The following is a 27883-nucleotide window of genomic DNA, read 5'->3' as shown; positions in this document are numbered from 1 at the left end:
GACGGACCACCGAGTGAAAATGGTTTGTTGCTCAGGGAAAATATCTTTCCAAGCGAAAAAGGTTTGTTACCCGGAGAAAAAATATATTTCCAAGTGAAAATTGTTTGTTACCCAGAGAAAAAATATATTTCCAAGTGAAAAAGGTTTGTTACCCAGGAAAAAAAATAGATTTCCAAAGGAAAAGGGGTTTGTTACTCTAGGAAACGATAGACCCCCAAGAGAAAATGTATTGATACACTGGGTAAACGATAAATCTCCAAAGGACAATGGTATTTTTTATCCAGGTAACGGCTGACCTCCAGGTGAAAATGGTAATTTTACTCGGGTAGGTATCGTATGTTTAGTGTGATTGGTCTTGTTAAACGTAGTTGCCGAGTTGTACAATATACTTTTCGTGCGTATACAGTTACGAAGGGGGCGGAAAATGAAATTGCTATTATGATCGTCAGAAGATTGTTGTATGTTGATTTGTCGGAGTAGCAACCCTATCATTCGCATATGACAAGCAAAATCATTACCGCGAATACATGTAACTGGTTCGCTCAGTCTCGACCAATGCAAAATAGATGATTCGTTTTTTTGAAACCGTAGCGAAGACCACATGTAAATCGATGCGATAGACTTCTACCCCCTTACATTCAGTCGTGTCGTGTCCATTTTAATACGGGACCCACAGGTATGACATGCACACACTAACGCCGTGAACAGAAATCGATGATTTTGATTAATAAAAATATTTCTTGACTGCATCGGAATGTCTATGTTGTAGAAAGTAAATACTTTTATGGAGTTGTGTGTTTAATGAAAGCGATTGGTTACAAGTATGTGTTGGGGAGAGAAAATTTATTTTTCTATATGTGACGAAATGAAAATAGATTCGTGGTTTTAATTGAATTGTGACTGTGTTGTTTTAATGTACGTTTCAACAGGTAGACTTGACACTGAACAACAATTCGACTCACAAAAAATTTTTGTTGTATGATTTGTCACTGGTGCGCAAAGGGTTAGGAATATTTTTGTATGATAATATCTTCTAGCTGTTTTGTTGTGAGGGCAATCATGTTATGACTCAGCACTTTTCGTTAGCAAAGTAGATTGATCTATGTGAAAGATGTAAGGACCGTGACTAGAAAACATATGTACTTTCTTGTTGGAGTAGCTGATTTACTGCTATGGCGTTGACATAACCCTCTGGAAGTGAGTATGCTTTTCTTTCACGAAAGTTTACGTGGCTCGTTGTAATAAATTTGTGTTAACTAAACTCGGATGGATACCGCAATTGCGCTGGACTTACACATGGTATTCGCATACTGTGCACATACAAACTTTTGTGTAAACAACTCTGATGTTTCTGTTCGTACTAGTTCTGTGTTGAACTATTTTATTATTAAGATACATGAACACCCATTCAGACAATAAAGTTCTTGTGATATCGAAACAGTTTGAAAGCACCACCAATCATTGTACAGGTTTGTAGTATGGGAATATTTTCATGTGTCATGAATATCTCTCATATACACTTAGTATGAAATGAGATGTGTGGAACAATAATTAGTGTCGTACAAAGTGTTGTGTTTGATTGCCTACTTTTTATCAATGTCTTTGTGATGTTAAAAGACGGCTGAGTTTTCATTTACATTAAGCGGGGAAACTCAAGTAATAAATTTTACTCGTTTGAAAATATCGATCAATGGAGTAACAGTATCAATATGAGTGGTATATTATTTTTTTCGCGATATGCAACCAATCTTCTAAGCATAACTTGTCAAAAATTTATCATGTCATAGTCGGTTGTTACGAATTCGAAAGAAATGTACTTCGATTATCACGATGATGGAAATTAAGATCAATGCAGTATTTCGGAGATGGATGTGTATCGTCTGGTATGTTCCCCAATCACTAAATGTCGGTTAGTTAAACGATACATTTACAAGTTTACCGAAATCTTGATTTACAAATAACAGCTTGATGATGTAAAGCTCAACCACGCAAATGTGTTCATTGCAAAGTATTTGACACAAACAAAATATCGAATGGAGACCATCACATTGGTTTCATTTCGAGTGAGTGAAAATTGTTTTCTGTTGACCAGGTAAGACACATTTGACAAACATCGTACACATTGTATCTTCGTGATGGTAACGACTTTCAGCGGCTTGGTTTCATGTCAGGAATTATTATTTGAGGGTTCAAGAACAATTTCAATCAATACTACAAATGAACAACAATGCAAAACACGTTTAGCAAATAACAGTGTAGCAAGTACTTTTTTGATATTACGATTGTTGTGCACCAGACATTTCTAACTGAATTGGATGCATCTAACAAACATATCACAATTTACTTTTGTAATGATCAAAGTATGTGAAATGGTGCGAACGGATTAGGTATTATTCAAGCGGCGGTATGTCAATTCACCTAGTGTGATATCTTGACACCGAGTAATGCGCGAAAGTGTTTCAATTCTCACCGCGGATTATGATGATAAAGTATTGTACCGGTTGTTAATCAGCAAACGAAATTGTGGTTTCATCTTTAGTCTTGGGTACTGGAAACAATTACATTTGTAAAATATTTTCTGATATCCGCAATACGCAGAGTGATTTGTACCAACACGGAATATCTTCCAAATGAAGAACATTTCAGACAAGTATAGTTTTACAAATCAATATGTTAATAACAACGTTTCCGAAAAGTTTGTTACTGTCATAACTTTCAACACAACGCGGGTCTAATTAACGCGAATAATTTAATAATCAAGTCGTGATCAACTATTACATACGTCAAATCAATGTGTCAATCCTTATGTTTACAGTATGATAACTTTTGATATAACACCTGTGTTCGATTGTAAGAAATGAATTATCAACTACGATGGTCAGACTGTCAAATCTCGTATACTCAAACATATTATGTTAATCTCAAGTCGCCGACACTGAGAAGTAATTACTTTTGTCTTACAAAATATACCACATAGTAATTTCTTTGTCTTGCGGAATGGTAACGACTTTTACAGTGGAATAAAAATGCGAGTTGGTGGACTATGAATGCAACCGAACTTGTTATGGATTTTGGATTGTGGTGATTACTCACGTAGTCTTGTCTACTTTTCATAAGGATACTTTTCGCTTTGGTTGGGTAAGTTACAAACGGATTGACTTGACAAGGTTTTTGTATTTTACTCTTTTGTGTATGGCAAGATGTTAAAATGTTGAGATGTCATAGTGATAGTATTTCTGAAACTATCTTTGCCAAACGGAAAGTCCGATCGCGAATATAGTTGTAATATTTCATTACTTGTTTCAAATCAATATGCGTATAATTTCGAAATGTGACTGGGTGAAAGTTGGTAGTTATGTTTGTCAATCTATTTCAATTCAGATTATGTCAAAGTCGAGATATTTCATTTTGGATTATCTGAATTTACCTTTAGTACATCCGCGAATGGATTCCGACGCCGCACTATAACATTTTTGATAATAAGGACTCAAGGATTTTCAATCAACAATAGACCTACCTGATTTTTTGGTAATGCTAGAGTTGGCAAATGATAAGTTGCGTGTTTTTGTTAAGCGTTTGATTTCTCAGTAATAAATACAATTATTGTATGTGCATACTTGCGATTCTTGATTCTTGTTTAGTTAGTTGGTATTGATTCTATAGGCAGCGGCGCGGAATGTGCGAATAATCCGACGTGTTTGATAGTTGGTGTCAGTAATATTCAGGGTACGTTCGATTCAACAGATCGCGTTAAATGGATTTCTCAAAGGATTAGAGTTGTACCGGATCAACACATTCAAATACGAATCAACTTGATTTATGTAGTGAGTTTCATTTCAAGTTGACAAATTGACACATTGATTGAATATTCTCTGGGATCTTATCATGCAACTAAAGTCAACCACTGTTCCGAAAGTGTGAAAACACTGACATAGCGATCGCGGAAAGTATCAAAGTTTGGATATTCAAGTCACCGTCTGCGCCGGTTCTGTTATTCGGTGCTTATTACTTAATAGATAATATTCTTATTATATCAGACTCGTGAAATCCAGTTCTGTACCAAACTACCAACATATTACATTGTAGCGATTGGGATGTATGTAACCACAAGTCACGAGAGATGGTTATGTCTTATAGGCGTTATCTTGTGCGCGATCGTAGGATTTTAGAATTATTTCGCACCTTTTTGAATAAGCGTACACTTCACAAAGGATTAGGGTTACAGTAGAAATAAGTGACAATTCGTCGCTATTCAAGTTACCGACACTGGTGGTCTGTTATTCGTTACTAATTAAATCTTACGAGTGAAATCAAGTTCTGTGACAAACTGCTTTGTCAAATTTCACCGCGTGAGCGATCGACATGCATGTAACACCAAGTCGCGAAAGATGGCTATGTCCGAGACATTATCTTGTCAGCGATCGCAGGGTTTGCAAACTATTTCACACCTTTTTGGAGTGTTAGTTTGTGAACGCGGATATTGTTGGTATTCGAATCGTCGTCTACGCCGGCTCTGTGATAAACTAATTACCATGCGACTGATTCCTAGATTTAGCAAACTATTTCACACCCTTTTTGGTGAAAGTACGACATGCCGCTAGCATTCTATCAACGAAAGTACGAATCATCGCCGCGGCCATAAGAATAACGATATATTAAAGTCGCATTCACCGCAAACGTTGGGATTAACTCGAATCGGACATATATAATAATTTGGGATGTACACATAAACCAACCACGTGACTATTTACTTGATACATATTCAACACCGTGCGACAGATACCTATACCCGAAAGGGCGATTCACGGCCGCACCCATAAGAACACATGGTGAGTCACCAGAGACCGCGTAAGAATACATGACAGGCGAATCACCGCCACGGCCTATAGTAAAAAAGGCGAGTCACCAACACGAGTTTTCGCGGCGAGTCACCGACGCAGCCTATACCTGAAAGGGCGAATCACGACCGCACCCATAAGAACACATGGCGACTCACCAGCGATAGGGGGGGTCGAAAAGGGCGAATCACCAACACGAGTTTCGCGGCGAGTCACCAGCGGACCCATAAGAACCCCTGCCACATCACGAGAGATCTACTATACTACTTATATGAAATTGGACAGTACACAGGGCAACAACTATAAGCTGGTGGTATATCGCGCCGAGCGCGAACATTTTTTTTTCAGTAAACTTCGGCTTCCCGCCACTCTTCTGATGCTTTCACGTCTCCCAGTTCGAGAACTACTGCACTGAAATGTATATGCAATAGCACAAAGCTTATTTTCTTGGTCGCTGCCTTCCGAGCAGTGTGCACTGTGCAGGTTAAATGGCCGTTATGTTGAGCGAAGCTTGCAGTTTTTCTGAACTTTGCCCTCCCTTGACCGAGTGTTTCGTGCTTTTGTCATAAGACCAACTTTAATCAAAAGCCTTTGTCTCGACGACATGATCGGCAAAAACTGAAAGGATAGGTTTAACCCTGACTCCATAGTATGCGAATATATTTAGTACTCCAAATTCTAAACCTAAACCTTCTTTGAATTTCAGTTTTCGGCTCTCTTTTTTTTTGGCGTGCCCGTAAATCCTTTATGGGTGATAGATATGATGAGTCATAGTAATTGCGAGCCCTGATTGACTCGTTTTACGAATTAGGGATTTGGGAACATATCACGTCACAAATTGAAACACATACCGTATAATGCGTAATGTGACATTGTTTACAAGGAAGGTTTGAACTGAACTATATGGAAAGAGTGATTCCTTGTGACTTCGATTGCTACTCATACTTTGCAACATTGCCTTTACGTAGTCAGCGTAATCGTGGCATATCAGTGAACAGGCTTAAAATTAAACGAATTTCCTGTTCATTTGATACAGCCTATGGTTTTAGTCATTCAAATAGCAAGTTTTATGTTTTGAATTCCTAGCAACCTTCGCGGGCCGCACTTTACCTAGGTCTGGCCTAAATAAAAATACGCATCATGTGCAGACAGGACCGAAACAGCACTTCGTCAGTCCCCTAAATCGTTGGCATTGGGTGCCCTATAGGGTGATAAACCAAACTTCTGGGCCCCTTCTGGGAAGATCACAGACCGCCGTCAGACTATAGGTTTTAGTCGCTATAGTTATCAGCGAGATTTTTATCCTCATTCTGCTCACCTAATCAGATTTATCGGTAGAGCAGAGTGAGGTATCTTAGAAAATGTAGGGCCCGAAAATAATAATTAAATATACCTTCGGGTGAAACCCGTTGGCATAATGACTTCGTTACCTGATGTTATTTCCTGACCTCCTGTCTGTTATGTCAAAAGATATTGAAATCGCCTAAACGTACATAACTAAAAGACCCATACGATTTCAAATTAATACCCTGCCGGGATAGCATTTGTCTCGTGGGGTTTAGATTGACCCGACAGGAACAATGGCCGCCAAAAAAGACACACCAAGGCCGATAAAGTTTAAACCAAGACGAAGTGCGACCCCATAAAGATCGCCAGTAATAATATTATAACTTAGCAATATGTCTGTGGAGGGAATTTATGTATAAAAGATCGCCCCAGATGTTGGCCTGATACTGCCCGCGACGGGATTTTGTCCGGCCCGCGGACAGTTTCCCGTCTTATATGATAATGCGGCCCGCAGCCCCAGTCTTCCGAGATTCCCCATTGCTTGCCTAACTACGTCAAATTTTAGCGATTGTATGTTGATATATACGTGTATGCGCAGCGTACGAGAGTGAAGCTTACGCGTAAGGTCGTCGAAGCGAGAAGACTTGCATTATCGGCATTTACGGTGTAAATGGTCCTAATGAATTGATATCTTGTTAAATTTGGGTACCGCGCATATCGAACGCCTTCAAATCTTAATTAAGGATTGCACCGTGTGTTAATTGATCACAGAGAAGCAGACATGGCGGCGCCTGTATGATAATGCTGTTCTCAAATCCACCTTGTATTCGTCATTTTCTGCGAGGAATGGCTTTGAAGTGACATTGCTGTCGTCGGACCACATCCATTAAATACGATTTATTCCTTGTATATGTGGATGTGGATAAATGGGCGAATATTGTATCGATTCAGCAATCCGGCTCGCCAAGTACCTAATTTTTCTATATCCGGACAGCCGACTGCAGAAGTTGCCCGCCGCTGGCCTATACACGATATCTAGCGACGATACGGGCCACATAATGCCACAATGCTGAAGCACACATTGACGTTTTAAACTTCGCCAAATGTATGAACTGGGGCAATCAGATGAGACTATATTCCCATAAAATGCCAACAATTTCGACGATGACTTGCAATAGGAAATATAAGCTTATGCCTTAGGCCAGACTTGAAAATGTATTCGGCGTACCATTGAATCGCGTACTGCGCGAAGAAAAGTTCGAGGTTAATTAAAATCTCTCAAGAAATCGAGAGTCAATTCGTAAATTCAAATTGGATGTCGACGACCGCCAACACGTACTAATTGAATTACGTGTCCACGGCCGCACAAAATTTCCTTCTACGGCCGAAAGTTGGCCACCCCTGGTGTAGGTAATAGAGATGCTTTTGTTTGTTTGTTTGTGGTATTTATGGTGATTGTCGACTACTATGGTCATTTGCAGCAGGCCGATATTGTTGATTATTTTCCGTAACTGCCGACTTACAGCACGGCCCACCTCTAGGCTTTTTGTAAGACACTGCTTACGCAGATGAGGTGGCGAGGAGGAGCCTAGGTAAACCTCCAACAATTAGGAATCGGAATTCTGAAGTCGGACATGCTATTTGACTACTTCCTAAATTTCGTTTCTGACCAATTTTTAATTGTAGTAAGAAGGTGTAATGAGAAAATTAGTAAGTTACATCTCTGTATTGGTTGCTAACTCATACACGTAAGAGCTACGTAAGGTCAAAATTTGGTCAAAATTAAGTTTTTTCAGGTAAAAATCTTTCGTATTTTTTTGTAAAAAAAATTTCCCTAGTTATGAGATAATCATTTAACAGTCACTGTGGGATATAATTTTAGAAATAAATTGGTAATACAGTATCCGGGAGGAAATCGTAGAATATGCGTAAATATCCATAATTTTGAAGGCTTCAAGTAGGCTGAGAAATTTTTCGTAAATCAGCATCAACAATAATATTTTTTGAGCAGATTTATAATACTTGAAATTTTTCTTCGCGCGTGGCGCGATTTAATGCTATTAATATTGATTCTATTATCGGGACCACCGCCCTCGCAAAAATACGATAAAAAATAAATCAAAATAACTATAATTTACTGAAATAAGTTTAAATGTAATCTCAATTAAAAGAGAACGGTATGTTCCTAGAGTTGGTTGAGGCCGTTTCCGGGTCGCTTGTCTTTATTCCGGTGAAAGGTGATACTTGGTTGTACACCGAAACGCAGGGTTGTAACCAAGTCACAAGGCTCCGAGTCACAAGTCAATCTCACTTTTATATTTTTGACTCGAGTCAAGTCGAGTCATTTTCAATTCCCACCAACTCAAGTCCGAGTCCAAGTCAGCGAATGGAGGATCGAGTCCGAGTCATGGTAATATGACTCGAGTCCGAGTCCAAGTCATTGTGTTGACTGCTCAGTTTCCAGTTATAGTCTTCCTGAACCCACTTTTTTTAACTCTGTTTGGTGATATTGAATGGTTCGCATTTATAATATATCAATTTTCCTCACTGTTAGCAGTTTCTGGTCGCATTTTCAAGCACCAGTACCAACAAACGAAATCCCAATAATGTGTTGGCTTCGAAATTACAATGAAATGTCGGTCTTGGCCGTCTGAATCTCGAGTCAATGACTTGCTTCGAGTCATGCGCAATGACTCGAGTCCAAGTCGAGTCAATACACAGATTGACTCGAGTCGAGTCATTTCCGTATTTTGAGAAAATGACTCGAGTCGAGTCGAGTCATCCGAAAATCGTGACTCGAGTCGAGTCATGACTCGAGTGATTACAGCCCTGCTGAAACGTTTCTCCCCTCGATATTGTCGAAGAGAAGAATATCATTGGAGTTGGCGCAGTCGGTTTATCTACGGCGAAAGACTATGCACGACTCTCAGTGGTCGACTCGAAATAGACTCACTACCGTAAAATCACATGAATGCCATCACGAATTACGATCAAAACCCTCAAAATGTCACGCTCTAGCACCATATACTTGCGAAAAAACGATTGCTTACATTTTTTATTGATGTCAATTTTTGAAAGTCCACCGGTCCGCCAGAATTTTCTTAGGTCAAAATCTTCCGTTTTCTAGGTAAAGAAAAATCGACCTAACTACCAATTATATTTTAGGTGTAGTGGCAACGCAGTCCGCACCGCTTGCTCCTCTCCCAATGTTGAGTCTATTTTGAAGTCAATTTGTCAAGGCAAGAAGCAGTGTACTGTTACTGCTAGTAACGCAATTTATGGCAGTCCTTGCGCCCCTGGGGTGGATGAGTATCTCACATTTGATTATGAATGCGTACCCGGTAAGTAACTTGTTTCAGGGTGATTTTTTAGTCTTCATGTAAGCAGAAGAACGGCAGAACGGTGCAGTGTTGCAATTTAGTAATGAATCGCGCCAACAGTAGGCTTACCATATTTTGAAAATGCAAAAAGAGGACACTTTTTCAGAAATTTGCAAGATACAAAACCGGAGTAGAATTCTCAAAAACCGGTGAATTTTTCCCACTTTGCTGTCGGTTGACTAGAAAAAAAAAAAAAGGTCTTCACTTCCGCTCAGATCTCAAAATAACGTTTTTTACTCTACATTGCCATGTGGATGACTAAAAAAAAAAAAAAGGTCATTTTTTCGCTCAGAGCTAACTTCACCGTTTTTCACTCCGAAATATCCGCCGGACCGTCACTTCTGTGCTAATTTGCGGCATAACAGACCTGAATTTTAAAAAAAGAGGACAAAATCTCAAAAAAGAGGACAAAAGGGCGTCCTCCGAGGACACTTTCAAAAAAGTCAAAAAAGAGGACAAATCCTCTTAAAAGAGGACGTATGGCAAGCCTAGCCAACAGCCCCTGCCTCTATAATTATGACTTTTTTTGATTCTTAGGTCCTCCAACTACTACTACTGCTGCCTTGACGACGGAAGCAGAATCAACTGCTGCTGCCGTGACGACATTGCAATCCACTGCAGAACCAACAACTGATTTCACGACAACATTGCAATCCACTGCAGAACCAACAACTGATTTCACGACAACATTGCAATCCACTGCAGAACCAACAACTGATTTCACGACAACATTGCAATCCACTGCAGAACCAACAACTGATTTCACGACAACATTGCAATCCACTGCAGAACCAACAACTAATTTCAAGACAACATTGCAATCCACTGCAGAAACAACTACTGATCCTGTAACCACTCCACAATCCACTGCAGCACCAACTACTGTTTCTGTAACTACACTACCATCTACGTTAGAGCCAGTTACTGATCCAGTAACTAATCCGCAATCCACTGCGCAATCGACAAATGTACATGGGTCCACTTCGCAACCCACTGCAGAACCAACCATTTCTCCCGTAGCTAATACGCAATCTACTGCAGAACCAACTGGTATCCCCGTAATGAATTCACAGTCCCTCGTAGAACCAACTGCTGTCTCCATTACCTCATCGCAATCCACTACGCTCCCTGTCGCTCTCCCCTTGTCCACACTGGAGTCTAACGCAGAATCAGGAACAACGAGAGAGCGAGCTACAACTCTGAAATTTACGGAAGCAGGCAGTGAGAATTTTTCATCACATTAACTCTTGAGCCGTCATTTTGACACCCTTGATTTTCTGTTGATCAAAGATAGTCATGCCATGTGTATGGATTTTGACCCCTTAAATTTTAAATATAAACGGCTCTGCGAGAAAAATCGTATCCGTTTGTGAAGGTCAGCGATATCTCCCTGATGAATTATTAATTTATAAATGACGGCGTGTCTATTTGATTTAATCCAAGTCTGTTGCAGTCAACACAGCATTGCCAACGACTCTACAGACATCGTCACTTACAACGGGCTCACAGTCAACTGTACGGAGGCTACCACAGCGCACTTGGTTCGGAAATAGGTTGAACCGTTCGTCTTAAATTATCTTTTATCTTTACATTCAATCACCATGGAATAATATCCAGGCTACGATCTGGAAATTCATGTTCTGCTCTGCCATGCTATTATCCTTCATTTATATTTCAGGTTCTGGTGCGGCAATGTCGAGCGCGGCTCTGGGTGGCCTTCTTGTTGGAATCTTTGTTGTCCTGATCATGGTCGTTTTGGTACTGATATTTAGGAAAAAGTAAGTTTGGCTTGATATTCTCGCGGGGACGTTCCATCCTGTTGTTTCGACTTCTCTATATCTCTGATTATTTGTGATCTTTAAAATATACAAGATTTTCATAGCTGATTATTGTCAATTCCAATGATTGAAAGATTAACGCAATCCTTTGCACAGCGGTCCACAAATTTGTCAGTATACAGAGTTAAGTGCTCCCCGAACCCCTTTTCTCGCGGCCAATATTATTCATAAAAAGCTTAGATTCTAAACCAGTGGTTCCCAAACCTTTTCAGCTTGTGGTAGCCTACACAAGAAAAGTTGGTTGAAAAAAACTATTGCCATGTGTTAATGCGATGAGGGTTCTTATTTATACCAACGTCCAAGATATACGACTGAAACGAGGCCGTATTCTTGACCAGCACGCCTCATTTGTTCGTCGATTTCAATTGAAAAGTCTCTCTCGTGCACAGCTTCTAATTTCAGTCAAAACAGAATCGCCATATCCCCATAGCCATGAAGACGCAAATGGCAACTAAATTCTGGGGGGGGGGGGGTCGTTCGCTAACCGTTGTCTTTTAAAAGTGGCACGCACCATCTGACTGGATGAACTCAGCTCTTTTAAGCAGCTATTCATTGATGTGGTTATAGTTTTAATCAGAGATGACCAAAGTAGCCAGTTTTGCTTAGGGTTGCATTTAAAACGAACGATGTTTTAAAGCAGTGTTTAAAACAAATGCCTTTTTTAAAACATTTTTTTTAAACGTTGTCTAATAATGTCATATTGCAAATTATTCCGAAAAAACCTGTTATATCAGCCCACGGGCAATTTGCACCCCACATAGTCGACATGGGGAGGCTGAAACCCTCGAAATCGTCACCGGCACAACATGTACAGCAGGTAGATATAGATCAGGGGTCACCAACACGCAGACCGCGGGCTGCATGCGGCCCGCAACGTCGTATTTTGCGGTCCGCGATCTGATTTCAGATTTCAGGAAAACGCTAAGTCAAGCATTTTGAAATGCTGAAATTGATATCAGTTTAAAAATAGTGTTCTTGTTGTTTGAAACTAAGCTATTCTCATGTGCCCAACGTCCATACTCCTCACTGACTGAAACGTCTTCGGCGATGGCAACAGCATTCCATCAAGGGAGAGTCAGCTGATATGTATAGGCATATTGCCGTTCCAGAAATTGCCAAGACCGAGACGCTTAGGACGTACCCACACGACCAAGCGTTACAAAGAGGTAGTCTATCAGCTAGTACAGTGTCTCTCTAGCCCCGATATCGATTCCTTAAGTCACCGAAAAGCGTTGTAATTGTCAGGTATTGTACGCAGCTCATAGTTCAAAATAAAATGAAATTAGTGATATGATCTTTTTGTTGTAGAATATTTGTATTTCTTTATCAAAAGATTACTTCTTTTGTAGTAACTATGCCGTCGCCCATGTAAGAGAGCAATGAGTTGTACTGACTTAAGGATTTTAAAGAAATACGCGTTTGCTAAAAGGGTGACATCAATTTTGTCTCGATATTGCATTCTTGCTGCCCACGACCCGTTTTGAGTTGGCGACCATCGGTATAGATCATTGGTACGGAATGGGTGTTTTGATGATGAAGACCGCCGACCGTAAAAATGCTGCATAACGATGCAGTCCTAGTTGAAGATATTTTTGGCCTGTTTATGACAATGGTTGGAAGCTCTTTTCGTTGACGGAGCGATATTTACCCTATATTTTCAATTGTTTATATCAACCCACTGTGACGCCAAAATGGAATATTCGTGACGCCATGGCTAAAAAACAAAACAAAAAACAATAAAAACGATGTTTTGAACAAGAGCCGTGTTTCGAACACGTTTGTTTTAAATTGATTTTTGGTTCAAATGTATCCCTAGTGTTGCTACTTTGAAGTAGAAAAGGAGGTTCGAAGAGTACTCAAGTAAGTAGTTTCAAGTAGCATACTTATTACTAACAGCTGATTTTGGGTGGCTTTTTTCGAAATTGCAATGGGCATCTTCTCGACTACTACAAAAAGATTATAATGACACGTCATATTATAGGTGCAATGTTCTAATATGTACTCAGTTATTACGGAGTGGAATTATTTTAAAACATAACCACCCGATTGTGTTGAACAAGTAGGCAATACCCATACTTGAGTACCACAAAATAATAGAAGTACTACATTATTGACCGTTGCATGTTCAATCGTGAGTTATAGACTATAGTGCATACACTTGAGTCATTTTTCAGACCCTTTCATTTTCACCTTCCACTCGAAATAGTCTTGCGTATCCTTTAAAGAGCTATTTCTAATTGTATTTGAGAAGAGTTTCTCGGCATTATTTCTACTTATACTTTGACCACCTCTTGCTTTATACCGGCATTGTCCGCTTTCAGCAAAGTATACGCGCAGGAATATCACGACGAAACATCGGATCAGGCGGTTGAAAACGGTCTCGACGATTCGACAGTCGGAGAGAAGGAAAGCTTGATCGCAGAAACTGCGCGCGAACTCCCGCAGGTTACCGTAACGTCAAAATCAGGGCACGATGTTAATAACAGTGTTAAAAGTTCGAGGCAGGAAGCATCACAGTCGCAGCTGTTTGAAGCACATCACGTCAGCGACGACGGGAGTGAACCGGAATGTCTGTCCATAAACGAGAGCAGGGAAATAGCAATAAGCGAATGGTACTTGGACGACGAGGAATATGATGCTATCGAAGACAAGTGTCAAGAAGCTCAGGTTAGATCTTCCCGTGGATCCGTTTGGACGTACGTCTCCGTTCCGGCGTCTCAGGGCAAGAAATCAGCCTCGGCTGAGAACCGTTCCGAGTCCGGTAAAGATGCGTTAAAAACCGCGCTCTCGCTGAAATCCACGACCAGCGTCAAGTCACAGGTACATATAGAACACGATTCTGCTGAAGTGGAACGTTCTTCGTCGCAGAAATGTGTGCTTAACCATTTCGATCTCGGTAAAGATGCGATAGAAACCGCGCTCTCGCTGAAATCCACGAGTAGTGTCAAGTCAGATGTGCCAATAGAACACGCCGCTACTGGGAAAGAAAGTTCTCTCTCGCAAACATCTGCTGCCGACTTGGCGGCAGTTGATTGCCAACCGCAAGGCGTGTCTCTTCAGGATTCTGCTTCTAACGGTTCGATCGCAACTGGAGGAGATTCGACCAAGTCCAAAGCCGCGATGCAAGATTCCGCTGGTGGGCAAGAGAAAAGTGATTAGTCTACGGAAAAAGAATACCATACATGGCGCTGGAAAATACGGAGGTGTTGCAATGACCTTATTCAAAATCAGTGTAGTGCAGTGACCATGAAGTTAAATATACATTCATATAAGTGCAAACGTACGTTCATAACTGTGCGTAATCTGCGTATATTTGATATGATTGATTGACAGGACAGTCATTAAAGACTACTCGCAATCTTGTGGCATTCGTAATTGATAAAAATGTTTATATAACGAACGAATTTGTGGACCACTGTACATACAAATACAAAATACTACACCACAAAATAATACCAGACATTCAATGCGACCGTTGCTGCTGTATTTCGTCTGCCAGCTGCGCGAAGTTAGGCAGTAGCCTTTTGTCGAGTGCTCCTCTCATAAGCATATCAACACCCTTGATGCAATTTCTTTTTTTCGATTTAATTTGAACAAGTGCAGAAAATTTTTATACCTTTTCCAGAATACTGCAATGAAGGCGTTGAAGCACTAATCGAAACAAAGCCAGCCCTCATCTGGCTAGCAGAATTCTCAAAGTTATCCCGGATGAAGCTATGACTCGACACGAAACCTGATATGATTGTGTGGCTGACGCAGAGACAGTCTTGGTTGACTATTTATGATGCATTTAATATTTTCAATAAAGCTATTCATTCACAATGAAGCATTGCTATAAAAGTTCTTTGAAAGCACTAGTATGTCAATTTGGATCAGACAGCAGTAAATTTTACAGTACACGCAGACAGGATTTTCCGATGTTTTATGCGGTCGCAGAAACCCAACATTCAGTAAACAATATTCATGTATGCAGTGTATCTAACTTCCTGAAGGTATGATTGTGCCAGGAAAATACCTGGCAACTGACTCGAAGTCTCATCACGCTCATGAATCGTACTCGATGTTAACATTCTGTAACAATATATTTCTGTTGATATCTATAGTAAGACATTTCCATTCTCCGATACATCAACATCCAGACAAACTTATTGAAATCCTGGTGATGCTGTCAGTGTCATGCAGTTCCTTTTCATTCTGTTGGTAACTAGAAGAAACTCCTTGCAACAGAAACTCCAATAGCTGGCACAAGCTGGCAACCTTTGTACTGACACCTGTAATTGATAACAACAACATTCCTCATTGGATCGAGGTATGGCATTCAATTAAACACAGCACACTGACTGTATTTCATTTAGTCTAGACGAGCGGCTCACGATCGATGATCAATGATCATACGCAAATGACCCATCCTTATACGAAGGTGCTCTGGGTTCCACTTACGCATCAACACTAGTAACGTGTCCGCAGTTGAACGTTAATTTTGTGAGTATGTGCAAAAGGGATACTACCGTAACTTCCGAGCAGACTCAGTCTCAAGATCACTTGACTAAAGTGATTTTTTCACTATGCGAAGCTCGCTGACCCCTCTCCTCCTCTTAATCCATATGTGTTACCACTTTTCATAATTCTCCGTCGATTTTATACCTCAATTTATTGATTTTTCTTGTCACCGCAAACGTAAACAGAAAGAATACCGATTTCTATAACAGGCGACTTTCTGCAGGCGGAATTCATCCGTGACGGCGGATTTCTGTGACTCAACATACCCCTTGTTTGTTTATTATACAATCGGGAGAGTGCGACATCTAGGCTTTCTTAACCTAAGCATGCACATTGCACGTGCACATTCTTCAGTTCCATATTGTACAGAATACCGAAGAAGTACCGATGAATTTCGTAGTTGTTGTTGTTGTAACGGCGTAACAAGTTATTTTAACGTAGGGTTACCATATTTCTCTGAACCAAATTCCGGACACTATTTAGCGCCCACTAGTGGATTTTAAAATGAGTCATGAGCACATTGTCTGTCAATATGACGTCACACTAGTAAAGCTTTGCTTATAGACCAGAGATGGCCACGATCCGTTTCAGAAGTATGTGCTGGCTGTGTGTTGCGTAACCGGGACCAAAACCGCAATTTTTCAGCTCCTTCCCGCCCAATTATCAATCATTTTGGGCCCACCATCGGGTAATTGATGCAACTTCTGGAGGGGCTTGCTATATGCACAGGCCGTGTTATTTTTGGCATTTCAGGAGCCAGATGCCAAAACTGCCAAAAATAAAAATTTGAAAATGCCAAAAATAAGCAATTTTTGGCATATGCCAAAAATAACACATCCTGCCAAATAGTGTATTTCGTTCGTGGTATTGTGTTAACAGGACCGCGTTACAAGCGAGAAGAGCGTTTGTGAAAGGCAGGTTTCTCAATCTGGGTCCAGCCCACCCATTAGGGGTGAAAGCATGGTGTCCTAAATGGTGTGGGCACAGCGAGATTGAACGGCTGACTGTATTTGGTTTACGTCATACTTTCCATTTGTCCAAAGGCAATTTTACGACCATTTTTGTCCGGCTTGTCGAGCGCTAAATTTGATAAAACGGGTATCAATGAGAAGCTGCCGCAGTACTGATTATTAAAATATAAATTATATTCTGCTCATGGAACTGGAACCCCCAAATTCAACCACGATTTTTGGATTGTGATCGAGTTGAACATTGTGACGCAACAAACTGTCTGGCTATTTCTGAGCTGCATAGTCTCGTTTTGCCAGACAGTCTTGTTGCGTCAATGTTCTTAAACAAGCTAACCTTCTCAGGACTCTTCCATGCGAGTTGGTAATATTAAAGCCACCTGAAGTGACGAAAGTCCTCCGAAAATATATCGGCAGACTGAAGGAGAAATGATAGTCGGGCTTCTAAATAGAATATGTTGAGAGACAACACAGGAAACTCCTAGAAAAAGATCGGGAAGAAAATTCTTTCCGCGATGAGATCGATGGCACTGGCGAAGTGATCTCTTTTCATGATGCATGGAAGCCGGTTCGGCCCTCCAAAGATCTTGAAGCTCTGAACACCTTTTGTGGATGACTGGCAACATTCTTTCCCTCAACGGCTACTGTTGAAGCCGATATTTCCCTGATTCGCTGGGCGAGAAATGAATTTAGGAGAAACTTAGCTGACCTGAGTTTGGAAGCATTGTTACAGTGCAAACGATTTAAGTCTATTCAACAGCTGTAACAATCAGCTATTGATCGTGTTTTTAAGGCTTTTCTTTTTATTTTTGCTTATTGGCACCGATTCCGATGGATACTGCACATTTTGTGGTTTCGTTTGATATTATTAACCTATGAAATCGTTAGGTTTTTTCTTCTTCTTATTGTTTGTTGGCACTGATTATACGTGGATGCTGCACATTTTGTGGTGTCGTTGACAAACTAGCCCAAATAAAGCGTTTTTGTGACTAATTCGGGGCTGAAACCATCTATTTAAAGGACGATGCCAAAACTGCCAAAAATAAAAATCGAAAAATGCCAAAAATAAGTTATTTTTGGCAGTTTTGGCATATGCCAAAAATAACACGGCCTGTATATGCAGCTGCATGGTTTCTACATGCATCTAGTCGTTCAATTTTTTGAATGAATTCTGTCAATAATATTGGTTCTTCCATATTACTATATAGTTTGATCCTCTCTCCGCCCACATGATCAGAGTTAGCGGTAGAGCTGGTGGAGGATAATGACTTCGAAAATACAGGGAGCATACAATTGTAAATCGTTAAGTCATGTTCATAGATTGTTTATCAGCCTTATGCCGGTGCTCACCACGGAACTTTATCAACACCCAATATCCAGTGGTATACAACCTTTTACGGCCGCGACTCCAATTTGAATATGTTTCGTGGTCCTGATCAAAATTTGACGAGCTATGATTACTAACAGAAGTCAGGACCTTTGCCCAGACTTACTCAAGGGCTATTTTGTAAGCTGGTTATGTTCAACATCTTCGCGAACCCCAGAATGAAGGCAAACGACCCCCACGTTTTGAATCGCTATCTTTGAATAAAGTATTTAAACGGCTTTGACCATCTTTAAGGACTATACCGTTCTGCTTTAATTGCGATTACAATTAGGCTTATTTCAGTAAATGAAGTTTATTTTTATTTATATTTTATTGCATTTGCGAGGGTGATAGTCCCCATATTAAAATCAAAAAATGTGATAGTAAATCGCGCGCAGCGCGACGAAAAATATCATGTAGTAAAAATATTTCCAAAAATAATGTTATTATGTTGATTTACGACAAAAATTATTAGCCTATTAGCATTCAAAATTCCGGACATTCAGGCATAATTTGGAAATTCCTCCCGGACGCAAGTCCTAACAGTGAAATTCCGGAGATGTCCGGGAAATTCCGGACGTATGGCAACCCTATTGTAACGAGTCTTGAGATACTGTTTCACTAGTAAAATAATAGGCCTCGGCGTGATGTGATGGAGCTTCCTGGAATACTAATTTCCAGGTCGCAGAAAGTCATGTTCATTAAAGGGCAACTCCTTTGAACCGTTGTCTGATACAATTTAAAACGATTAAGGCTTGAATGCAGGTATCACTCCAATAAATTTGTCGTGTATCAATAAGTATAGCATGTATCTGCTGGACACCACCAGCAATTTAGTTGGTCACTAATAGTCAGAGAGGTTGGTTATCATCAGCACATTCGAATATATCCTGTATTTCATGATTTGGCAGTTTTTCGACTATTCCAGTCACAATACCCCATGATTTATCAACCGTGCAGCAGTAGTGAAGGCTTTGGTTGTCCTGTACTGTTCCAAGCTCTTCAATTCACAGTGGAATTGCTGCGTGCAATATACGTGGAAACGACAAGACAGACGTTCGTCCTAGTAGCGGGTATATGAGTCTCACATTATTCGAGAAAACGTTCGAGTTTATACTACAGCAGTACGAAACAATGGTTGTAAAGTTTAGCCGACGAGAGAACGAATTGCGGAAAAGTCGCAGGACGAAATAATGGATTTGTGAAGTATTTAGCCAATAGAAATAAGGAGCGCGAAATAGTCGCGGTACGAAAAAGGCGGTGATATTTATGTATAAATTCAGTTAAGGAAAAGAGGTAGTTTATTTTTGTCTTTGATGTTTTTTGCGGCATATACACCGACTCATGATACGCATACACACGATTTGTACATATGCATATCATGAATGCATGATGTGCATATGCCGCTGGTAAAGGAAGTGCAGATATAGCCCTCACGGCTTTCTGAGTCATGTACCACCCCTCCATGCTATCCCAGTAATGCATGAGCGCCAAGCAGGAAAGTCATGGATCCCAGTGTTACTAATCAGGTCTTTGGTCTAACCCGGTCGTGGATCGAACCCACGACCTACCGATCAAGAAGCCAGACGCTTCACCATTATACTATCATGTCGGTTTTACGTAACAGTGGTTGTGAAGTTTATCCTATATAAATACGGATCACGAAATACTCGCGACACGAAAAAGGCAGAGATATCTATCAGGGCTTTGGACTCGGAGCCGGAGCCCCGGAGCCGTGCATTTTTACCGGAGCCGGAGCCGGAGCTCTACATAAAATTCCGCCGAAGCCGGAGCTGAAGCCAGTTATTTGCTGAAGCCAGTTATTTGCGGGGTAGCTCCGGCTCCGACGTATTTCATAAGAGGCTATTATATATGCAACAACCATATCTGCTGATTTCACACAATTCAACAGCAGGCCTTCGCGAAATTAATAATCTTTTCCTCTTTGGCGCTACCTTTTCCGACTCGTTCTTTCGTGTTAGTTCTTTAATCTCGCGCCGCGAAATTGGACGGTGTTATTGAGTATGCAATTATGCATGCTAATTGGAATTCATAACTGCGCATGATCGTCATTCACTCTAGTAAGGATTTTCGAGCGTAAATAGGGGGGGGGGGGGCAGAAGAGTAGACCAAAAACGCCGTTACACTCAGCAAACAATTGTCGCGGTGCGAACTACTCAATGCAATATCAGGAGTCAGGACCCCATGGTATTTTATGTTGGAGACAAATTACTAATTTGATACGCGATTTCCAATTTGTAATCATCTGTTTCGTAAATTCATTCTTGATGTCTGCTTGATACTACAGTATTTCCGGATTATCGCGCACTGTGACTTGTAAATGTGCAATGTGCATGCTGCATAGTTTAATTCGTTATGGGTATGGCGCAATGTGCACGACAGAGTGTTTAATTCGATTATTCGATTCGTTTCAACGGGAAAATATTATATTCCGATAAACTCGATCGACACCGATGGACTGGTAACGGGTGCACCAATATCGAACGTCAAACCATTGGCCATTCGGTACAAATCGAATTTCTATTGATCACGTCGTGATATCCGCCCATATTCCTCTTACTACAGTTACAGTTGAATAATAATCGCATATTTTTAAAGATCGAATTGAGCTGTATGGCCTAAAGTGAACAATAAACAGAATTTCGACAATATAATGGGAAATTATCTCGCGGGCCACTCAAAACCTTCTCGTGGGCCACATATGGCCCGCAGGCGCAGGTTGCCCACCCCTGATATAGACAGAGTCCTTCGATAGTTTTCAGAGCCGGAGATGGAGCTGGAGCCGGAGCAGTGGTAATAATGTGGCTCCGGAGCTGGAGCCGGAGCTAATGCATGATAGAAGAAAGCTCCGGAGCCGGAGCTGGAGCAATGCAAATTTACGGCTGCTCCAAAGCCCTGATATATATGTAGAATTTTAGTTTTGCGTAACAGAGATGGTGAAGTTTGGTCACTAGGAGTACGGATCGCGAAATAGTCGCGGTACGAAAAAGGCTGAGATATCTTTCTGAAACTTCCGCAATACACAAAAACGATTCTGGCTTTGACTAGTTACAAGATGTACGATAAAATATATGTTGGCCACGCATAATAGTCCAAATAATACTCTAAAGTACAATTCACGTTGACAGAGTCAACTACGACCGGAAGATACTTTCAACTGGTCAGGTCACTACATGGAAATACCTGAAAATCCCCCACACAGAGAGGAATGGCATTGTTACGAATATTCGCGGCAATACGTTGAAAGGAAAAGTACGAACAGTCGTAATTTCAATACCAAGGGCTAAAACTGACTTCTATTACTGTAATAATGACTGTCAGTTTCTAGTTTTACAGCTATATCATAGCATAGCCTTTATAAGATAGTCGTTACACTGTAGAGTCATACTCTATAGTTACACGCCATTGTTTTCCGTGGCAACTATAGGCGGGAGCGAGACACCTAGCGACAGAGGTGTAAATCTTTATTTTGAGTGCAGGGTTATCTTCTAAATCTGTTGCATTGGTTACTAAGGTTAGGTTAGTAATCTTACGTAGGTTAGTAATCTATAATAGGACGCTGTTAGGTATTTCAAGCCACGAAAAAACAAATGGCTGCAAAATCGGGAAGTAGTAAGCTAACGAGTGGGAAGTATTGCTGTATTCCGCAATGTTCTAGTGCTGCTGCAAGCGGAATTCGTCTATACGTTGTTCCAACTGGTGATAAACCTCGGTTTGGAGTTAGTACTAAAGAATGGGCCGATAAATTTAAGCAGGTGAGTGTGCGGATCGAGTTAATATACTCTGTGTTTTCATGTTTTATTCGATGTTCTTTGCATATTTAATCATCTTGTCTTATATTCGAACGGGTTGGGTTGGTCATCCGGCATGAAGGGACACCGCGTGTTGCAAATTTAGATCAGAAGTGTGAAATATTACAACATTACACGGATAATATAGTATTTTTGCAGTGATTTTGTATACTACCATTTTTTCATTATTTGTAATCAATAGTCTCAAAAGTTTAAAACATGCCAGAAAGAAGAAAGTGATGATCAACCCCTACAGTTTTTTACCATATGATACTATTATAAAAATAACAATAATATCCTCATTTCAGGTTATTTTCAAAGTCCGCTACAACACTGACTTTAAAAACAAAGTCGACTCTGGTAAAGCATACATTTGTGAAAAACATTCCGAAGCATCAGACATTCATGTCTCAAATAATTGTCTTGCCATCAAAAAAGACTCTCTGTTTGAGAAGAAATCAATATTTTTGGTCGTGTAACATTGGCTTTCAGAAGAAATTCGCTGATGAAATAGCCGAATCAGTAAGCAAGTCTACAAAAGAATGTGACAAATTCATGATTATTGCAATTGATGAATTATCAATCAAAGCTGTATTTTTGATTTATTGATATTATGCATTTTCTTTCTGAAAATATTCACATTAGTTTACAAGTTCATCAAATTTTTCAGAGGAGCTTGTCTATCGATCTTTCACCGAAGGTATAATCGGCTATGTGGACTTCGATAATGAGGTCTATAATGACATTTCAAAAAATGCAAGTAAAGTGACCAATCATATCCTTGCTGTTTATGCGAGAAGTGAGCACCAGTGCTCCTTTTAGACATTGTAGCCGTGATCAAATTGGTACTCCAGAGTGGGGCGGAATATGTGTTGCCTCGCCGGATCAATCAAGATCCTCTTGAGGGATATTTTGGTAAACAACGAGAAAATGCAGCTCTCACCCGAAATCCTTCGGCTTCTGCATTCATGTCCAATAACAAAAATATAGCCGTGCAGAAAAGCGTGAAAAAATCCCGTTGATCTCCAAAATTTGTATTTTGTTGAATATTTTTGATTGCGTTTCATGCGCTATCACTAAGGCGATTTTTTTACCCCAGAAAACTATATTTTTACCTCATTGCATGCAAATTAGGTGTCTTCACACATGATGAATGATGATAGAATTGTACTACTTACCTTGATTCTGGTTGGGACTGTCTGTCCTTACAAAGTAGTTTCGCCTGAAAAAATTTTTTGACTCAAAAACGGACACATTTTTACATGAATAAACTATATTTTCATAAAATCTGGACCTAGGAAGAATTCCAAGCTACATCACGCATGGTAGAAATAATTAAAATTTGTTGTAGTACAGTCTAGCTTCAGTTAGGATATCGCGGTACTTCAAGAATCAAATAGGTTCGCCGATAGTGTGTATAAACATCTACGATACAAACGAAATGTAGGTTGCTAGAAAATATTGAGTTTGCGAACAATTTTGACTATTTTTAGACCTAACGCTACAATTTTGACATGTCAAAAAATATCGCCCAAGTTATCACTTATCAGTACAGCAGTACAAGATACTTCGATGGTTCAACACCGGTGAAAACTACATTTGGTTTTCACATGTTACTATTTTGAACATAATATAGTCACAAAACGGCAAAGATGTTTATTCATCATTTGTTGTATTAGTGGGAATATTTCTTCAGGGTGTTCCGCAGACTTGCAGATGATGATGACATAGTGCTTGTACGTGTACGACGTGCTTGTACGTGTACGACAGTGAATATAAACCCTTGCTCCAATATACTTTCGTATCAGAGCTTCCACCACATGTCGGTCTCTTTCATTATAATATTGCGCCCAATCTGTTCTACACAAGATAGTGCGCATGCCAATAAGTCTGGTAGGCAACTGTTTACGAAAATTGTATTCCACTTGTTTAAACATACGGATGTAGTCATCTCTTGGGACTATCAAACTTCCCCTATTTGTTGATTCGTACTCCTCTGGCAGGCTACCGTTTTTTGAAATTTGATTTCGGCACCATTGATTGTCCTCCCCCTGAAATTTCTTCAACCCATATCGAAGAGTTGCCCCGGCAAGGTACTTCAATACCTTTTCATCATCGGCCGTTAAACCAATCTCCCGACGGCACTTGCTTTTCTTCCAAGAAAGCTGTTGCTGGATGATAGTCGGGCAGCATTCCTTTAAAACACGTTTAATAGACGTCTCCTGAACCAAACTATTCGAATAGTGCTTTTGAAGTTTCCTCGAGTACTCGAGCATCATCAGTTGCTTCGTATGGCACTCAGCAACACAGAACACATCTTCGAGAATTTGGTCTTGGAGGATGGTTGGTAACTCAATATCCATTTTTTTAGCTTCATCCAAGGCTTCTTGACAGTAGGTCTTATCGCAGCCAACCAAGACTTCAACGGCATTGCAAAGTTGATTTGCAGTGTCTTCCGCAGAAAGACCAGACCCTGGGTCCTCTATACAAATTTCCTCTTCGTCCTAAAATCGAAAATGTTCGGTAGTTGCATCCTTCTACGGTCAATAAGCGCAATGAGAAAGGTACAAAAATCAGTTAGGAACAGATAAGATGAGACGGCTCAAAATAGAATGGCCAGCAACTATAGCAAGAGCACCAAACCAACCAAAGGGTAACAGTTGGTATTATCCGTACGTACCAAGCCCCGAACTACTGCCATCTCCGGCTAAGCAAATTTGCGTGATCACCATCTTACAGATGCATTGTGGGTAGTAGGCTGGACCACTTAGTACAGGCGCTTATGGAAAAACGTCCAGTGTTAAAATATATTTGATTCGTAATGGGTTTGTAGTATTTTATACGAATGGAGCTTTGAATGAATAGGCTAATCATCGTAACATTCAGGATTTGTTTCAGCCCAATATCTCGTGATTATATCTGTGTTATCTGTGTATTTCGACATGTCGAAGACATCTCGTTTTGGTGGTAGTGTTTGTTGCGCCTATGGGTGCAGTAAAAGGCAGAAAAAGATATTCACGGAGTCATATATGAGAAGTGATAGCGATGGTAGTAGCGATGAAGAGACTTTGGTAAAGCGTCGGCATCCAAGAACATTTCACCGGTGAGTGAATGGCAGAATAATCGGGGCAGCAAGGCTATCTTTGAAGAATCAGTTTTTATTTTTAATATCACCTGACCATCACAGTCTATCAATATCCAGATAAGCCACAGCATTAATGAATAGGCCATGTTAAAGTGTCATTATACCAGAACATTTTGTCACAAGTATATGGATGTTGGTATGATCAGAGCAGACTATATCAGCAGTCCCAGCACAATGTCAGTTCATCAGTAAACCCGTAATAGCATGATCAGCTAGTTCACTGTTTGTATTATGTATGGGCAGTACAGCCAATAACTAGCTTAGTACCCAATCCTTCCTTAAAATTGTCGGGAAGGTTGGAGGTAGGACTAGAAGGAAAGGTATAATTAACGGCCACACGGTTTTGTCCAGCATAGTTGAGTAATAATTCTATTTTTATGTTGCCAGATGCCCACAATACAGTTCACATTGCTAATTCCGCGGTCGAGGTCATTATAGCTTCGTGCGTGCGAGACGTTCGATTTGTCTCGAAAGATGTTTTTTTCTAGGTTTACCTTTGGCTTTGGATTTGAAAGATTACCTAATTGTCTATCCTTCTGGGGTAGAAAGTAACAGATATATTTAAATCAATCAAGATAATTTCACATATGTTCCTGCTACTTTTATCATCGTTCATAACAAAGAATGGTCAATTTGGTGTGATTTGTATCATAGAATTACTTGTGAACTGATGCAATGTTCCGTACAACGCTGCTTTCCTACCAATGATTCCCTGAAAGGAAGGTGGATAGAATGTATTAGAAGAAAAGACTGGGTGCCAGCAAGATTGTCGGTCATCTGCTCTGATCATTTTCCAGAAAGTGATATTTGCCGTGTTGGTTGGAGAATTCGTTTAAGGACGAATGCGGTGCCAACAAGATTTATGATGCCAAAGGTACGGTATAGACACTAGACAGTGACTATATATTTATAAAGTTTGAGTTCCCATTACTACACCTTTATTTTAGCCCTAGTCAATGTAAAATTCACAAATTTTAGGCTTCGAACAACCCACGAGTGAGACCTGCAGCAGTTCCAGATAAGATTCGGCATTATGAAGCACAAACCGCTGAACCTGAAGTAGTTATTCACGACCACAGCTACTGTGCACATACGTCTCCTCGAAAAGTCGTTCAACAGCAATGCCGTAGGGTGGCAGAAATTAAAAAGAGGTTGCATGCAGCCAGAATGAGATAGATAGTAAGCCCTAACTTCTCCCACTTTTTATTTTCAGATCACCCTCAATTACGTCGAGGGCGACGGGAAGTCAATTACCATTAATTAATTATTTCTGTCTGTTTTTTCATGTTCTTTTAATATCATTCAATCATTCCAAACCTGGCGTTTCTTATAACTAAAGATGTTGTTTCTGAAAAGGAAAGTTCAGTATTTTGGTACGAGCCAGTAGAGCGCGTTATTTCGTGTGATCACATAAATGGTTGATCTAAAAAGCCAGGTTGGAGTGCTTCATCTAGTAGGTTAGCCAAGTATCGTGGGCAGAAAAACTGCGTGTGAAAGGTTCACATGTCCAGTTAGTTTTGAATCTAATCTAATTTCTGGTTTCACGAAAGTGCAAAACGAGTCAAGCTTCATGTACTCGCGTATATGGGTAGCTATAGGTGTAATTATGATCAAATACATGTAGGCCATCTAGATTGTATCTTGTGCCGTATTGATCCGATAAAATTAATATTTATTATAAACTCCTACAGTGCACAGATTGTTGTAACCAACATAGTTCAGTGTGAATAGGCAATTCTGGCTGCATCTGAATAAGAACCCATGCATTTCTTGTTTCTCTCATTCAATGAACTCATTCGGTCACTTCTGCAGAAATCAATACCCCATTGCACATCTTTATTTTCTCTTTAGATTTATTTAAATACGCTGAAACAATGAATACGTAGAATAACCACAATATGGCATTCAATTGATTTCAGCAGTGCCTTTTAATATGTCTCATGATGCTGAATTTTCTCCATCAGCAATATTCACAGCCACTACGTAGCTGGCAGTTAGAGCATTTACATCAGCTCCATTGCAGTATGAAGATTTTGAATCCAGGATAGGTAATTCCGAGGCACTCTCCGGTAATAACTTCAAGATGGCGATTGTAGATGCTCTTACTTCCTATAGATACGTATATCTGAAAGATAACTGAACTGGCATTACCGTATAATCTTTTGACAGGTTGGTTATTTCTGTACACGTAAACTATGCCAGTTTGTTGCTATCCAACATTAGTAATAAAAGCAAACTGCAATGTGTATTTGTATCATTGCATACACGGTGACCTGAAACTGAAGGTAAGTAGCAAGAAGACAGCATCAGAAAACTCCCTCAGGATTAACGGTATCATACCCAAGTCAAATTGTTAATGCCATGGCAATCGCCTTATCCAAGTAATTGTGATAAAGGAACTCAGCGACCATAGAAATTTCTGAACATAAGTACGTGTATTTAGCTGGATACAACGAGTAAAGCAATCTACATCAGGAATATAACCACAAATAAATACATACGATGACACATAGACAACTTTATTTTACCACGAACAATCGAAACCACATATATCTTCGACATGTCGAACTACACAGATAACACCGATATAACCACGAGATGTTGGGCTGAAACAAATCCTGAATGTTACGATGATTATTCATTCAAAGCTACATTCGTATAAAATACTACAGACCCATTATGGATCAAATATATTCAAACACTGGGTGCTTTTCCATAAGCTCCTGTACTAAATCGTCCAGCCTACTAC

General features: G+C 40.1%; 1 protein-coding gene and 1 long non-coding RNA gene across 2 annotated transcripts in view; both read left to right on the top strand.

The window, feature by feature from the left end:
* Window positions 1–4308: 4308 nt before the first annotated feature.
* Window positions 4309–27883, top strand: part of LOC145448138 (uncharacterized) — an 88834-nt gene continuing 65259 nt past the window's right edge. The window contains exon 1 of the long non-coding RNA XR_013917819.1: window positions 4309–4678. This is a non-coding gene — a long non-coding RNA (uncharacterized LOC145448138). The remainder of the gene's footprint in view (window positions 4679–27883) is intronic.
* On the top strand, window positions 8305–14622 carry LOC145448715 (uncharacterized). Its single transcript, XM_080327179.1, has 5 exons — window positions 8305–8355; window positions 9253–9466; window positions 10043–10726; window positions 11184–11283; window positions 13665–14622. Exons 1-5 carry the CDS (start codon window positions 8305–8307, stop codon window positions 14500–14502), a joined length of 1887 nt encoding a protein of 628 aa, XP_080183305.1. The 3' UTR covers window positions 14503–14622.

Source organism: Botryllus schlosseri, chromosome 10 (genome assembly GCF_051294905.1).
Source record: "Botryllus schlosseri isolate E-star chromosome 10, Bs_hap1, whole genome shotgun sequence".
Classification (NCBI taxonomy): Eukaryota; Metazoa; Chordata; class Ascidiacea; order Stolidobranchia; family Styelidae; genus Botryllus; species Botryllus schlosseri.
This window is presented reverse-complemented; position numbering and strand designations above follow the sequence as displayed.